The following is a 15611-nucleotide window of genomic DNA, read 5'->3' as shown; positions in this document are numbered from 1 at the left end:
CTAACTTAAGACAAAATCCTAAACTTACTACCATTTTGGTATTCACAGAAGGCCACATATCCCGGAGGTTTTACTACAGTTGATTTTTAAATCCAAACTGAGCATGAACTTGTTAAAAGATGTTATCAAGTTTTGTAGGGCCAAGGGGGTGCGAGCCATTAGGACAGCATCGTCTGCATACAGGAGTGCAGGGATAGATCTTTTGCCAATCATGGGCATATCCCTACACTCTTGCAGCAGACGGAGCTCGAGCCCATTTATATAGATCAAGAATAGGAATGGTGCCAAAACGCACCCCTGGCGTACCCCACGTTCAATCCCAAATGATCTCGTGCATTCACCCCCTTTTCCATAACGAACAGTAGCTGTGCCCCCTGAGTAAAATTCCCTAAGGAAGCAAATAATGGGGTCTTCCACGCCCAACCTTTGTAGTAGTTCCCATAATTTATTATGGGACACACAATCAAAGCCGATGTGAGATCGACAAACGTAAGGTATAGGCGCTCCCCCTTAACCCTTCTATATTTTTGCTGGACAATAAATAAGTTTAGGCCCTGTTCGATTGTTCCTATGCCCTTCTGGAAACCGAACTGCAGGTCACTTATTATCCCGTTATCCTCTGCCCAGTTTTGAAGTTTGGCTAAAATGACTCTGCCCAGGATCTTTATAGTTGAGTTTAGCAGGGATATCGGCCTATAACATGCACAGTTTTGCTTATCCCCCTTTTTGTAAATATGAACAATAATGGAGGTAAACCATGAGGGACTTAAACCCCTCGCTAGAGCTGCATTAAAAAGCTGTACCAGCATGGGACCCCAGATATCTCTAGTTGCTTTATACAGATCTGCTGGGATTCCGTCCGGTCCTGCCGCCCTTCCACCCTTTGTTGCTTTCAAGCTCTCCAAAACCTCAGACAAAGTTATCGCCAATTTTTGGGCCTCTCCCCCTTTGTCATGCATTAAGTTAGATCCTATTTCAGGAATTTCCTCTAAACGCATGTAAAGAGTGGAAAAATGGGCAACCCAGTCATCTTCCGCAATTGCAATTTCCATGCGAGCTTTAGTGTTGTCATAAAGGAAGGGCGCATTTACCACCTTCCAAAATGCAGATGGGTCCTTAGACTGTGAAGCTGCGCATAGGTCTTCCCAGGCCTCCCTCTTTATGGCGTTTTTCCTGTTTCTCAATGCCGTGTTATATATTTTCCTTAGCCCTCTTATTGTTACGGAGTCTCGGGGGGCCTGGTGAATGGCGTGTTTAAGCTCAGTAAGGGCCTTTGTGCATGTATTGTCACCATCTTCTACTATTTTCGGCCCGATTTGTGTTTTTTTTTTTTTGTTTTTTTTTTTTTATTCCACCCACAGGCTCTCCTTAATGGTTGTTGCTATAATCTTAAAGTGTTCTATTATCTGTTCGTGCTCAGAGTGCTCATCCAGGCAAATCCTGAAGCTATCTGTACACTTTTCCACCAGATTACCCAAAAATTTCTCCGGGACCAGCTTGCTCCACTTAAGTGTATACCCATTTTGCCTCCCCAGCGTCACATCCGTCACTGGCTGGATTAGGGGCTGTTCGTTGTAGTGCGCCCCAAATGGGTTATCAATCTCCAATATTTGTGAGAGATGGTCGCTCATTGGTGAATCAAGAATCCTGAGCCTGCTTATCCTATGACCATAGTTATTTGAGCAGATACTGAAGTCAATAGTAGTCAATGCTCCCCTCCCACTAGGGACAAAGGGAGTTGGTATTTGGGCAATTTCGTTTACATATCCCAGGTCATAATAAAATAATATATCGTTTAATAAATCCCTGATCAAGGTGTGATCAAAATGAGTAAGGTTAATGTCCTGCTCTAACATTAAGCCACAAATGCCTTTTTGACACTTTTTACAAAGAGAACAATTAAAATCCCCCCCCCCCCACAAAATCATTGATTCCTTATCCTTATTCCTTATCCTTATTCCTTATCCTTATTGTCTATTTCATATTGTAAATCATCACTTAGCATTTTTAAGGTGCCATGGATCGCATTACTCTGAATGTTATTATAAAAATTTATAATAACACTCGCTCCCCTCCTAGTATCTATTACCATTTTCTGGTAGAAGCTACATTTCAAATCAAAACGTACCAGTTCAATTATAAGTTGGTTAGAGAGGTACGTGATTAGACCGCCCTTTGCTCTCCCATGTGCGCCCCCCACTGCCGACGTAAAGTAGCTTTTTATAACCATTTAAATGTATGGGGTCGACAGTCCAAGTTTCTTGTAAAACCAAGACATCCAGACTGTTTGACACTTTCCCACGATGGATTAGTGATTTTCTGCTTTAAACCTGCTACGTTCCAAAACATCAAACTGCAGGTTTCTTTGTTCTCATTCACTGCCACCTCACTCACGGGGGCATTGCCCAATTCCCTCCTATATAACAAATAATTGATTTTACCATTAGTTTCTTTGGGCCCAGCTTCCCGGTTACTCCTAATTGTGGAGCCTTCCCCCTTGCTACATGTATTAATCTCTACGGCAAACGTTTTTATTAAATTCATTGTTTCATTATCCTGTAAACATCTCTGATCATTTAAGTTTGTGTCAATCCCATCAAGGTTCTCCTGTAAACTCAATGAAGTAATCAGAGGCATATCCTTATTCAGTCAGTCCACTAGTTCCAAGCCCGACAATAAATCATAACGATTGTGAGTTATCACATTATAAGGATCTGGAATGCGTCCTCTACTGCCCACCAGATAATTATGTTCGAAATTAGGGTTCACACTTGGCATGTAATTAAGTTTTGGATAAAAATCGGATAATTCCCAAATTACTATTGGGCTATCACCTATTTGAGGTTGCCAAGTCCTTAATAAGGGGACAACGTGGTTATCTCTGAAATTCACCATTATCAGATCACCAGGTGTATCCTTTGGCAAATGGCCTAACCAACCCACTCTTTGTACATTTAGGATTTTCCCATCAATGTGAGGTGGGAGATGTCTATTTGTGGTTAGCCAATATGACACCTTATTTTTCAATTCTTGGTGGCCTTCATTTTTCCCGTTTAAGTTCTGGTACTCCCAGCATTACACACACAAATGGTGCGGCCTCCGGTGGTAGGTCTATACGATTAAATTTTCTTGGACGCCTTCCATTATTAGTGTTTGCACCCTCTTGGGTCACATCTTCATTACTCTGCCTCACTATTTGTGGGTCTTTTCTTACTACTGCAGGCTTTTGTACTTTTATTTTATTAGTATTGGGGGGCAATACATTTGAATTAGCAGTTATTTGAGCGATGTCCCCTGTTCCTACAGATTTTGGCACATCAGTATTTATCAACCTCTGGGTTTGGTTAGCCCCTAGAATAGCTTTTATAAGTATGGCGTTTGCATGAGTTGTATTCTCTATAATTGCAACCTTTTCCCCTATTCTTTTCATTCTTTCAATTAACGGGGATAGTAACGATTTGATCAGTTGTTCAATTTGTGCTAGTAGGTTCACTGGCTGGTTAATTACCATTGTTTCCGGACTCGGGGGGGGGGGGGTCTAGTGTTGTAGGTGCGGTAATGATAGGCAGTGGGGGGCTAAGATGCAGTTTTTGCTGCTTCGCTATTCTCACTCTGTTTCGCCCCTTTGCGCTTTCTCTTTGCAGGTGGTGCCTGAACCGGAGTTATATGGGTTGAGATCTTTTAGTGGTGACGGGGGGGGGGGGGAGTGCCCTGTAAGCTTTCACTCACTTGAGTTACTAAGTTTACCTCATCACTTACGTCTGCAGTAGGACAAATAGTAGCAGGAATTAATCCATTTCCCTCCTCAACTGGGGTACAAGCAGTATCAGGCACATCATTGTCTTCCTCTATTATGGAAGAGTTCTGAGCTAACTCATTTAAGACCATAGTTGTACGTTTAACGGATGCAGAGTCTAAAGAGAGGCGTTGTTCGGCTCTCTCAATTTCCCGTTCAATGGCCGATTTAGCCCTAGTAAGGTAATGGTCTAGAGTGCCCTTTCGTGGCCCCCCGGGATATAATATTTTTAGGGACCCCTTTCATGGCCATGATGTAAATCCAATTATCGTGTATAAAAAATCGTATAGTCACTAGGATTAATCAAGTGTAAACCACAAGCAATTTCCTCAGAGAAACATGCACAAAAAACAGAAGGCAGATGTGTAACAGCAGCTTACTTCAATCCATAAGTCCGGGGTAAAAGGGGGTAGGCCCGACCCGACCTCCTCTGGCCTCGGAGGGCCACAGAGGGCCCGGGCTTAGCCCGGCACGTACCCCGCGCGTCCTCGCGGGACACGGACCTGTCCAGTCTTTATGCGCCTCCTGGCGCGTTCCTGTTCACGTCGTCGTCTCACTCCTAAGGATGCTGGGGGATGTAGTGCCAAGCTGGACCGGCGGAGCCAAGCCCGGCCGGTCGTCCACGGTGCGGGAGGGGGGCGGAGCCAAGCCCGGCCTTGAAGGAAAGACTTTGGAAGCACTGGTGGGGGAAAGCAGCCCAAACGAAGAAGAATCAGCCAGCAGCCAGCAGGACCTGTTAAAAGTTGGGACAGAGTACTCGTACATCCTCTGATCGTGTGGTGTGATATTACAATTGACCCTAGGCATATTCAACAACCGCATATCTTGGTAGAAGAACTCTAGGGGTAAGATGTTAATACCATCCCCACTCAAATACCTTGAGCCTGCCCTATCAATGATTGTTTTGACTAGATAGGGAGACCCAAAGTTAACCACCACACAATCGCCTCTGCTCGTTTTCTTTGATTTGCCAATCCACGGAATTCTACGAGCCATTTTGAAGCCCCCGAATAAAAGACCTCCCTATTAGATGGAGGGCCTTATTCCTCAAAGAAACCCAATTTTTCTCAACACCTGATTGTAAGTGGGGTACATTAGTGAGTACAATGGTGTAGGGGCTTGCCTCAGGGGGTAAATTGAGAAAGTCATTACAATGCTGTCTAGTCATATGTCCCTGTGGGGCCATACTATTGTTACTCCCCGGTGTTGGTCTCCTGCATGTTGCTATTGCATCAGGGGCTGGAGTATTCCATGCAACAGGGTGTGGGTTCTGGAGCAATAATGCCGGGCATAGCCTTATCACTGACAGGTACATTGGTGAAACAGTTAATGCTGGAACCAAAACTCCATTAGAAGCAGAACTGCAACTCACATTGTTGCCTTTTGGCAGAGATAATTGGTTCTTAATATTAGTTAATCTTTGACTAATGTCTGCCAATTTTAATGCCAACTGTTCTAGTATAACCTGTAATTTTTCTTCAAACTTGGCAATAAGCCTATCCTCCATATCACATGGTATCTGGTTGGAACTAGTCGGAGAACTAATAGATATGGGACTATGGGACTTGAGTGTGGCGGCCTCTTGGGCATGAGCTTTCTTAGCGCGGGTGGGCCCCTTAGTTTTGGCCACTTTGCTGACCTGGTGCATAGTACCAGGGAGCCCACCCGCTTTACTTTTCTTGGACGGAGCTGGTGCTCGACCCTCACCCTTCTTAGCCTGTAACTGACACTGCTGGCGTGTTAGCATCATATCAGGGGATAAAGAGGGGGGGGTGGGATCTCTAGCTGGAATTAAGGGGACTGGTAACAATGAAGATGAGAACCCAGGAGATGCTTGCTGTGGTAGATCAACAGATGAACCCGCCCCTTCTTGAAGACCGGCTATGGAAGCCACAGCAGATACTCTACGGGGGTCAAGAGACAATAGTCTTTGGGTAAGCTCAATCTATTTTATAAGCACAGATTCAGCTCTCAAAAGAAAAGCATCAAGTGTTCCAACGACCCCCTTTTGGCTTGTCTTACTCATTATTGCCCTTAGACCCTGGATCAAATTATCATAAACTAACCATGTCCAAGCGGGTGGCAGTTCAATAGATATTAAGGGGGTGGCCCAGCCCAACCTCCTCCTGGCTTCGGGCGCGGACGGTCCCGCCCTTGGCCCAGGCTTCGCCCGGGCAGTGCCTGGGCACGCCCACGCACGTCCCGTGCTGGGGGAGGCTCCGTCTTTGTGAGCACCGCCTGGCGCTTGAGTATGAAGCCACAAGCGAGCGCCCACCGAGGATGCTGGAACTTGAAGTCCGGGACCGCCCGCGTTGCCACCAGCGGGATGGTCTCGGCGGAAAAGACAACAGTGCTGGTGTGGGGGTTAAATGAAGAGCGAGCCCGGTAAAGAAATCCCCGGTAGTGGCCAACAGGTAGGTAGTTAGTTGAATCTGTACTTCTCCTTGCAAACATTGACTTGGAGACTGGCTTCGTTTTGGAGCCTCTTGTGTATACATAGGGATATCTGGCTGGGTATATTCGATATCTAATGCATTTGATAGAAGGTTTTCCTGTGTAATGTTGTACTTGTGCTGTGTCTGTGAGTCTCATGGTATCGTATGATGACCTCTAAGACAGGCCATCAAATGCAATGAGCGGTCTCATATTTTGCTCATATCATTGCATCAACATGTTGAATGAAACCGATTCAACCAGGTCTGGGAACTGCAAGTATAACAGGAGTGTTACTGTGGGGCATCTGCTTCCTTTGTGGATAGGCAGTCAGTCCACCAATTGATAAATGACCCCACTAAGTTATTCACACTGAAAGAGTAGTTGCAGTGTGAATGACTTAGTCATCATTGCAAACTTTAGCAAGAGTCAGACCTATTGGCTTTCTGATGGTGGGCTTCATATGTTAAAGATACTTTATTTGTTCTGTTTTTTATTTAGCCAGTTCATGCATTACTGTTGGTTCATTTAGGCTTTTTTTTAATGGAAACAAAAAATTGTCTCTATATGCTTCTGCAAATAATCCTTTGGCATCCATGCACAAGTCACTGTGGTCTGTCTCTTCTGTACAGCATCAAATAAAACTATCTGGGAGCAGAAGACCAATGATGGTGAAACCCCGCTAACGCTGGCAGCCACGGCTGGTTGTGCAGAAAATGTTAAAACACTACTGGAAAAAGGAGTCTGGCCGAAAACAAAGAACAGCAGGGAAATATCTCCTCTCCTCATTGGTAAGGACTTCTTCCCTTTTTGAGGTCTTTGCAATGAGACCAGAACTAATGGTTATAATACATATGTTTAGAGTGGGTTTTGGTCAGCTCCTTGCTCATGGTTGAACGGATGTCTTGCCTATCCCAATTCTCTGCTCCTGATTTGCTTACTTTCCTAACAATTTTTGTGTTTTTCCTGCCTAGAAGCATTTAGGTCTTGCACTACCTAATGTCTTACCTTGCTTTGCCGTGCTTCAGATGAAGTATTTTCTCTGTCTCTTCCTTATTCCTACTCTACATCTTCTCTTTCCTATCCTTATGCCCCCTGCATCCTGTTGCCTCACAAGACCACCCTTTTTATGGTTTGAATCTTTTATTAATTTTCAAAACGACAGAGGAAACCAGACACCCAGCTCCGTGGAAACAGTGCAATATAGACAACAAGTGTCGCAGAAAATAGCATTACCAAGGTAATATGAGCGGAGCGGGCCTGTGGGAGTAAACAATAAGAGGGGAATGGGAAAAACACAACAGACAACTGGTAACCCACATTACCACCCCCTACCCTGCCCCTTTCCCACTAGAAAAGAGGGAAAAGGGGGAAATACTCTAGGATTCAACATGGTGGCGAACTGTGTCGCGAGGAACCATCTTGTGGGAGCTGTTTGTCGGAAAGACGAAGAAGTCTGAGGTATTGAGGGCATGTCAGTTCTCTGAACTCTGTTATCAGTAAGGTCAGGAAGGGTCGCCACTACTCTGGGAAATCAGACCCCTTGCCAGCTAATGTGAGGGTTAGCTTTCCATCCATAGTACCAGAAAGAGTCTCTGTAGCCATCCAGAGTGTGTTGGAAGCTAGGCAGAGCACCAGTGTACCGGGATATTCTGTGCCGCTGCGCCCAGTGCGATGGCAATCAATCGGCCCCTACAGGATTTTAGCGGATATGTTATGGGGTTAGGTAAGCCCAGGAGAATGTATGCAGGAAATCTCGGGAGCTGCTTCTTGAAATGAGTGCCTATCTCATTGAGCACTTGGGACCAGTATGATTGGATATGGTCACAGCCCCAGAGGAGATGTACTAGGGTGCCCACCTCCCCACAACCCCTCCAGCAAAGGGCACTCTGTCAGGAATCAAAGCGGTGTAAGTGCTCTGGCGTATAATACCAGAAAGTAGCTATCTTAGTTAGTATCTCAGTGAGTCCTGTGGGGTATGCTGAGTGTCGGGCCCTATGATATATACCATCCCATTCCTTGTGACTAAGCGTCCTTCCCAGGTCCCGTTCCCATCTTGCTTGACTAGTGTTATATGTATGTGTAGAGGTTGTTAATAACTGTTTATATAGGTCGGAGATGATTCTTATCGGATGTATGGGTGATGAGCCATTTCTCATAAGGGATCAAAAGGCGCTGGGCTCCAGGTTTGATGTGCGGTTGAAGTGCCCAGTGCCTGAGCTGTAGTTGGGCAGGCGTTCTGATTCAGGGATGCCGTAATATGTCTTGAGTTGTGGAAATAGGATGATCCCTTCTAAGTCGAAGAGGTGGCCCAAGGACCGACATGGAGTGGAGCGCCAGGCGGTGAAGGCCTTAGTATCCATGCCGGGTTGGAATTCTGGATTATTGAACAGTGGCGTGAGGGGGGAAGGATAGGAAGTCAGAGCATGGGCGGTGTTAGTGCGGTCCTAGGACTCCATAATTGTGCTGGTGATGTATGATGCATAGAGATTGGGTGGCCTATGTGGCTTGCAGAGGAATGGGACACCTTGCAAGGACATGGCTGCCACAGCCTGATCTTGGAACAACCAGTGCTTCTCCGATTCTAGGCGATGCCATTCCACTAAATATCGAATCTGTGAGGCACAAAAATAGAGCTGTAGATCAGGGACCCCTACCCTCTCCGATGGAAGGATCGCTATTGCATGTTTAAACTGGGGCTTGCGACCCTGCCTAATAAAATGTGCTAAGTCTGATTGAGTTTGTTGAATCCAGCTAGAGGGAGGGCGAAGGGGGAGGGTCTGAAAAAGATACAAGATCTGGGGAAGGATGGTCATCTTAATGTCCGCTATCCTGCCTAGCCAGGAGAGAGTATAGTGTTTCCATTGTCCTAATTCCTTATGGTTGTGAGCACGGAGTATAGAGTAGTTGGTGTCGGTTGTGGCTTGAATGGTAGGACCTAATTGAATTACCAGGTACGGGATCGAGGATGTTGACCATTGTATGGGGTGTTCCTCTTGTTGATCCGGCTCAACTAGTTGGGACATATAGGGAGCTAGAAGGGTCGCTAATATGCTAGTGTAGAGTTTAATGTCTATGTTAAGGAGGGAGATCGGCCTGTATGCGCTGCAGGATGTTTTGTCCTTCCCGGGTTTTGGGATGACCACTACGAAGCTTCAAGCATCTCTTCTGGAATGTCCCCAGTTTGTGCAAAGGTGTTGAATAAGTCCTTTAAGAAAGGGGCCACCTGGGTACAGAATGTTTTATAAAAGGTCGCACCTATTGCCCTCGTGTAGTATGAGTGGCGGAGGCGGAGTGCCGCATATTCGGCCCTGTCCTGGTCTAATGCTGCAAGTTGCTTCCGCTCTACACACAATTGGCGCCAGGCCCTAGAGGCACTGGTCCGCTGGTGCATCTGCTCCAGCTCCGCGACCCGTTGGGAGAGCTCGGCCCTTTAACGACTACGTTCCAGGTTGCTGGCTGTGGAAATGGCTATGAATTCCCCCCGTATGACTGCGTTTAGTGCTGCTCACTGTGTCACTAAAGAGGTGTTTGGGTTGGCGTTGAGGGCGAGGTACTTTGTAATGGCGGTCTTAATTTGTTCAACTGTGGAGGCATGATGGAGCAACGCATCGCGTAAGCGCCAGTGTCTCAGATTGCAGATCTTCCCTGAGGGTGAGGAACAGCGACTCCAAGAATGCCTTTGTTTTGGGTTCATCCCCGGGGTTTGCCGGGTGCTTTAAGGCCTCTGCCTCTGAAGCTGTGGAAGCCATGTTAGGGATAGATTGCAAACGACCAAAGATGTCATTCAAAGGTTTCACTTTCTTTGTCCTGGCGGTGGACATGCTCTTCTGACACTCCCAGGTGCGCTGCAGAGTAGGGTCAAGACGTCCGAAACCGCAGCGGGGCCAAGAAGGTGCTGATACAGTAGCTCCGTGTGGGCACTTGGCGCGCCGCGTGAGCCGCGCGCCTCCGCTATGAACCAGCGTGGAGCCTCTGTACCGACCACTGAATAGGTCTCAGGAGCAAAGACAGATACTTACTACCGATACCGTTGGCCCCACCAGGTCTCGGCACTGCATGTAGCCGTCGCTTCAGGTTTTGCCACAGCGAGGTGATGTGAAGTTAGGACCAAATCAGGGTGGGCCAAGCAGGTCCTGTGTCACCAGTCCCTCTCCCAATGCCAAGGATGCCACATGCCCAGTGATCGCCGAAATTGAAGGGCAGCCTTATGCTAGTCTGAAAAAGCCCTCTCCCAGTGCAGCTGCAGGGGGTGCGTTCTTACCAAGTGCCTGCAGGGAGAGCAGTCCTCAACGGCCAGGCCGACCTCCACGTGGGTCCCGACAGCCGAATCAACTTCTACGCTCCCAAACGCCACCTCCGATCAGCCAACCACGCCCTCGCCGCCGTCCCCCGCATCCGAAGAGCGACTACAGGAGGAAGGTCCTTCTCCTACCTGGCCGCCAAGACCTGGAACTCCCTCCCCCGACCGACCTGCGCCTGACCCAAGACCACCTCTCCTTCAGGAAGAAGCTGTTCCGGCACCCCCCCCCCCCCCCCCCACCCCCAGCGCCTTGAGACCCTACGGGTATGTAGTGCGCTCTATAAATGTCACTGATTGATTGATTGATTGAGTCGCAGGCGGCACCGGAAAATTAGGCCAGTGGTATGCACAGTGTTGGGGATAAGGAACAAGCAGCTTTCTGTTTCCGGGGTCAAGCCGGCCACCCGGCGCTGTGCGAGGGAGCCACACTCCGAGGGATCCAAGAGTCCGCCCAGGCCGTCCTCGTAATTTCCCCCCCCCCGCGCGCCTACGGGCGCTCTCATAATTTAGGGCGAGGATCTTGGCGGCCTGGTGTGCTACTGGGCCCACTTAGTGAGCGGACGGCTCCTGTAACTGGGCTCAAAGAAGGCTTGCCGTGGTCTGGTAGCTGTCTGGATAGGGCAGGGGGTGTCAAAGGGATGTTTGAAGGAAGGCATCTAACAGAGGTGAGATAGATATGAGTAAATGAGCTTTGCAACATGTAAAAAGGGACAACTCTAATGAGGGATGGAATATGGTTCTACTAAAGGTACATCGCCCAAAGAAGAGAAGCACGGCCTTCAGGTTAGGGAAGAGCAAGAATGTAAAAGGCAATACATCACATAAACCCTTTGCGAGGGGTGGACAGTTATTAGGATCAGATTTTCATCAGGAGGTTTCTTCACTATTTCTGGCAAGACAATAAGGACTAGAATTCCAAAGGTACTGCTACCTTTAAGCTACATCTTGTTAGAGTTCTCTCATGTGCAGACGTAAGGCCACAAGGGGCGCAAGCTTAGATTCAATGAAGGACTTAGCATGACCCTGAAGGTCATGCTTTCCCGGGTTGGGGGAAGATCTTTCCAAGCAGTAGCATCTCGACATTGGAATAGTCTCACTCCCCCACTGCGACAGATCCTGGACCTCCTAACTTTTAGGCAGAATCTGAAAGCGTGGCTTTTCCAGGTCTAGGCCTTTCCGGCTCGGCGGCAAGGGCGGATCTCTGTCTGTTGTTGTTGTGGTCTTTTTATCTCCCTGCCGGGACGCTCCTGGGAGTAGCCACCCGCTCTATAAATTCCAGATAACATAACAGCTCATTAAGTGCAAAGGATTTTAGCAGTGTATCTATCAGCTTCTGGTTAGCTTCTGGAGTGTGTAGACAAAGGAAACAAAATGTAGAGGTGTCATCACTGATTGCACAGTATGGGAAAATGTAAAAATGAAAACACCAAATCCAACAGCGTAGGCCGAGATGCAGTGCTGGCTTTGCAAAATGAGCAGTTAGCACAGGTGTACAAGTTCACCTTGTGTGCACTCACACAATGGAGGAAGTGCACCTGGAAGCAACATAAGTGGGCACTCTCCTGGCGCTTGTTTGGATGGTGTTTGTTACTCTTTTTCCTTGGTAATTGGAACAAAGGTAGTTTTACCTCTATGGGTTCTAGAGATTCTCTTCTGTGACCCAGCGTAATGTGTATCTGCCATAACACTCCAAAGCCAGGAAGTTACCGGCATTCATTGGCAGGTATCAAGTGACCTGTTCCTCCTGGACTAGCTTCACTTTTATTGACCTTACTTTTTCATTACTCTTCAGTTACCTGTGTAATAAAATGTTAAATATACAAAAGTCATCCAAAATATTGGAGCGTAACCTCTTCTATCCCATTGACAATGCATGTTTGTTCTATGTAAACATACCTGGTGTGTGTTTATGTCCTGTGTTGGACCCATGCATAGTGCCTCACCTCTTCTACTGTTTTAAAATGAACGCATGCTCATAATACTCTCCCTAGTTTCCTGCATAGTCTATAACAACCGTATTTACTCAACTTCACTTCATGTCCTATGACCATTTCCACAAAATCTTTTAAAATTCATTTGTGTAAGGTACACATTGTCATATCCTCTCCAACTACTCGAATTTCTCAACCTTGGATTACACTTGACATTTGCTTACTTAATACTAGACTAGGGCAATCATTTGCAATTAGCATAAACATAATACTCCAGAAAAACCTAACAGTGATAGATAAACTTTGAACTCCTTTTCTCTAACATTAGATAATGCCAAGTCCACCTTCTTTCAAAACATTATTTCCTCATTATGGTCCCCTTCTCAATGTCTCGCACATACAATAATGTATTCACACCTCCACACACAATTATAACTCCATCTTCATTCTTAGACAGTGGTTTTACCCCATACTTCTGCTACAAGATCTCCACTATTAGACATGCTGCCTCTAGTTAAGTCACTGCCCCACTACCTCTTGAGCTCTTTCACACCCCAATCTCACTCCACAAGTTTATTTGACTTCTTTACTACCTAAACAATTTCGTGGATTCTCATTTTCACATCCACTAGCCCATCATGCGAATCATCTAACCTCTTCAGCACACAATAAACCTTCTTCCCACATCAGGCCACAGACTATTAAACACTTTGGTTTTCCTTCAAATGCAGTTCTGTGCTTAATTCCTTTAGACTGTCATTCCTCGTTACCTGGTTCTTAACTCCGTTTCATCTGTGATGTTGTACTACCTTTATTAAAAAATACCACTAACATTCCACCGCCTCTATTGTCTACTATCCTAGATACAGTAATATCTATTTTTCAAACAAGTCGCTACAAAGCACTCTCTCTTCTAACATACCTTTTACCACTTCTAGTTGGGCTGCGGTGCCCATCATTCAACTGAAATCACTTGATCTCCCCTTCTCAGCAACAGTACAATCTTCTATCTTCATATCTACTTATCTTTCTGCAGTATTTGACACTGGACATCTCTCTTCATTGCTTTCTTCCTTCTGTACTATTGGCCTTTGGCCTCTCCTCTGCAGTGGCTTTCCTATTATGTCCCTGGTTGCTTAGTCTCTTTATTTAGAGATGTCAAAAGCTCACCACTAACCATTCTATCATTTGGGTTCCTTTAAGGGCCAGACCAAGGACTGCTCCTATTTCCTTTCTTTTGATTTCTCCTTTTCATTCTTCTAATGTTCTACCTTATATACCTACTCCCAATTATGCCTTGCCAGTTCCTTCACCACCATTTGACATTTAATGGCCCCAAAGTCTCTTTTTACATCCTCTTTTGCACCCATCCTTCTACCAAGTTTTGCCCACTTTTCACCCCAATAGTACGACTTCACCCTCCTCTGAAAGAAATCTTTATGTGCTCTTCAACTTTTTGGTGCATATGGATTTTTTTATTACTACCCCACAAATGAAACACTGTGCCAAGTACTAAACATGTTTCTGTACCTCGAAGGTACCAAATAAATGGCTCTATAAACTTGAGTATTAAATCAGTCTGCTCATTGACCTCCTTCACTATTCCTACACCCCATTCAACAAGGTTCTTTTTATTGGTACCTGAACCCTATTTTTCTTGTTCAGGCTCACACCCATCACTTCCCTTAGTCATGAAGCTGAGGGCCTCTTAGCTAAAAAACATGACCTGTTAACCCCTAATGTTATGAACGTTCTGCCAACTGGAACCTATTGAAAACACCTAAACCTCCTTGTGCCGTATCAGGATTGCGGTCACTGTCTTCTGTCTCCCATCACTGAAATTCTCTTTATCATGAGATCTGTGCTTGCCCCTCTCCTAGTGAGTTTTAATCTACCCTGAAGCACAATCTCACAACATTAGAACTGCAGGGCACTGCTTCTTAAAAGGCACTCAGGTGCTAAAGATACAGCAATGCTGGTTAGAGAAACTAGAAGTTCATTTGAAATAAACAAGTTTTAATATTTATCCTAAAGCGATTGTTATTGGTCAATGATATTTGTTGGAAAGGTAAATAGTTCTGAAGTTTGGCTGCAAAATAGGACAAAATTCAAACTCACAATTGACTCTACAAGATTTTTGGGACAACCAGTAAATGTCCCGTTGCACATCATAAACTGCAAGCGGGCACTTCGGTGGTAAATTTGTGGGCCAGGTAGGGAGTGCTTTTTATGGTGAACTACTTTGTGCGCACAGCAAAGTGTCTTGAATAAAATACAGGGCTGTCAGATGCTGTTTAACAAAATGATGCTTGTAATTCCCCCAAAAATGTAATCCACCTGCTGCAATTTGTACTGTTTGTAACCTGTTTGGAATATATTGCGGAATCGTTAGATTACATTTTTATTTTTATTTTTATTTGAACTTGTATTGCGCGCAGCTACCCTCAATGGGTTTCCCGGCGCCAGAGATAGATAAAAGAAAGAAAACAAGCAGAAGGCCCAAACAGAACATACAATGCAGAAAATTAATTGAATAAAAGGCTCTTCAGTTTTTTACGAAAGGGGAGAAGATCAGTCTCAGCTTTCAGAGCCGGCGGAAGAGCATTCCACATCTTTGGGCCAAGATAAGAAAACGAGCGGCCGCCCATTTTGGCCAGTTTGATTCTGGGGACAAAGAAATCGCCACTACTGGAAGATCTTAAAGTCCGACCAGGCTTATAGACTTGAACCAGGTCCTGCAGGTATTTTGGTGCAGAGCCCTGCCTAATTTTGAAGAGGAGGCATAAAGTTTTAAATTTTACGCGGTTCGAGGCTTTGAGCCAATGAAGGTCACGTAAAGCCTGAGCTGCGGAGGATCTCCGAGGAACATTACACAACAAACGAGCTGACGAATTTTGCACCACTTGGAGCTTGTTTATGGTGGCCTTATCGGCCCCAAGATAGAGCGCATTCCCATAATCAATACGAGAAATCACAAGGGCCTGGACGAGTGGAGCAAGGCAGCATCCATAGGATCTTCTGCAACCATTTTAAGGTAGAAAAACAGATTGCAGCGACCTTTGTTACCTGCTGTCTCATAGAAAGCCTATCATCTATGAGGAAGCCAAGGTTGCGGGCGACAGGGGTTGGCTTCGGCAGAGGACCCATG

At 45.9% G+C, this 15611-nt stretch overlaps 1 protein-coding gene across 1 annotated transcript in view; it reads left to right on the top strand.

Moving 5' to 3' along the window:
* ASB15 (ankyrin repeat and SOCS box containing 15) overlaps positions 1-15611 on the top strand; it is a 178886-nt gene that overhangs the window by 54836 nt on the left and 108439 nt on the right. The window contains 1 exon segment of the mRNA XM_086929604.1: positions 6862-7020. Within this exon segment, the coding sequence (XP_086785730.1) occupies positions 6862-7020 (159 nt within the window).

This window comes from Lissotriton vulgaris, chromosome 1_1 (assembly GCF_964263255.1).
Source record: "Lissotriton vulgaris chromosome 1_1, aLisVul1.2, whole genome shotgun sequence".
Classification (NCBI taxonomy): Eukaryota; Metazoa; Chordata; class Amphibia; order Caudata; family Salamandridae; genus Lissotriton; species Lissotriton vulgaris.
The sequence above is the reverse complement of the archived record's forward strand: the minus strand, read 5'-3'. Positions and strand labels throughout refer to the sequence as shown.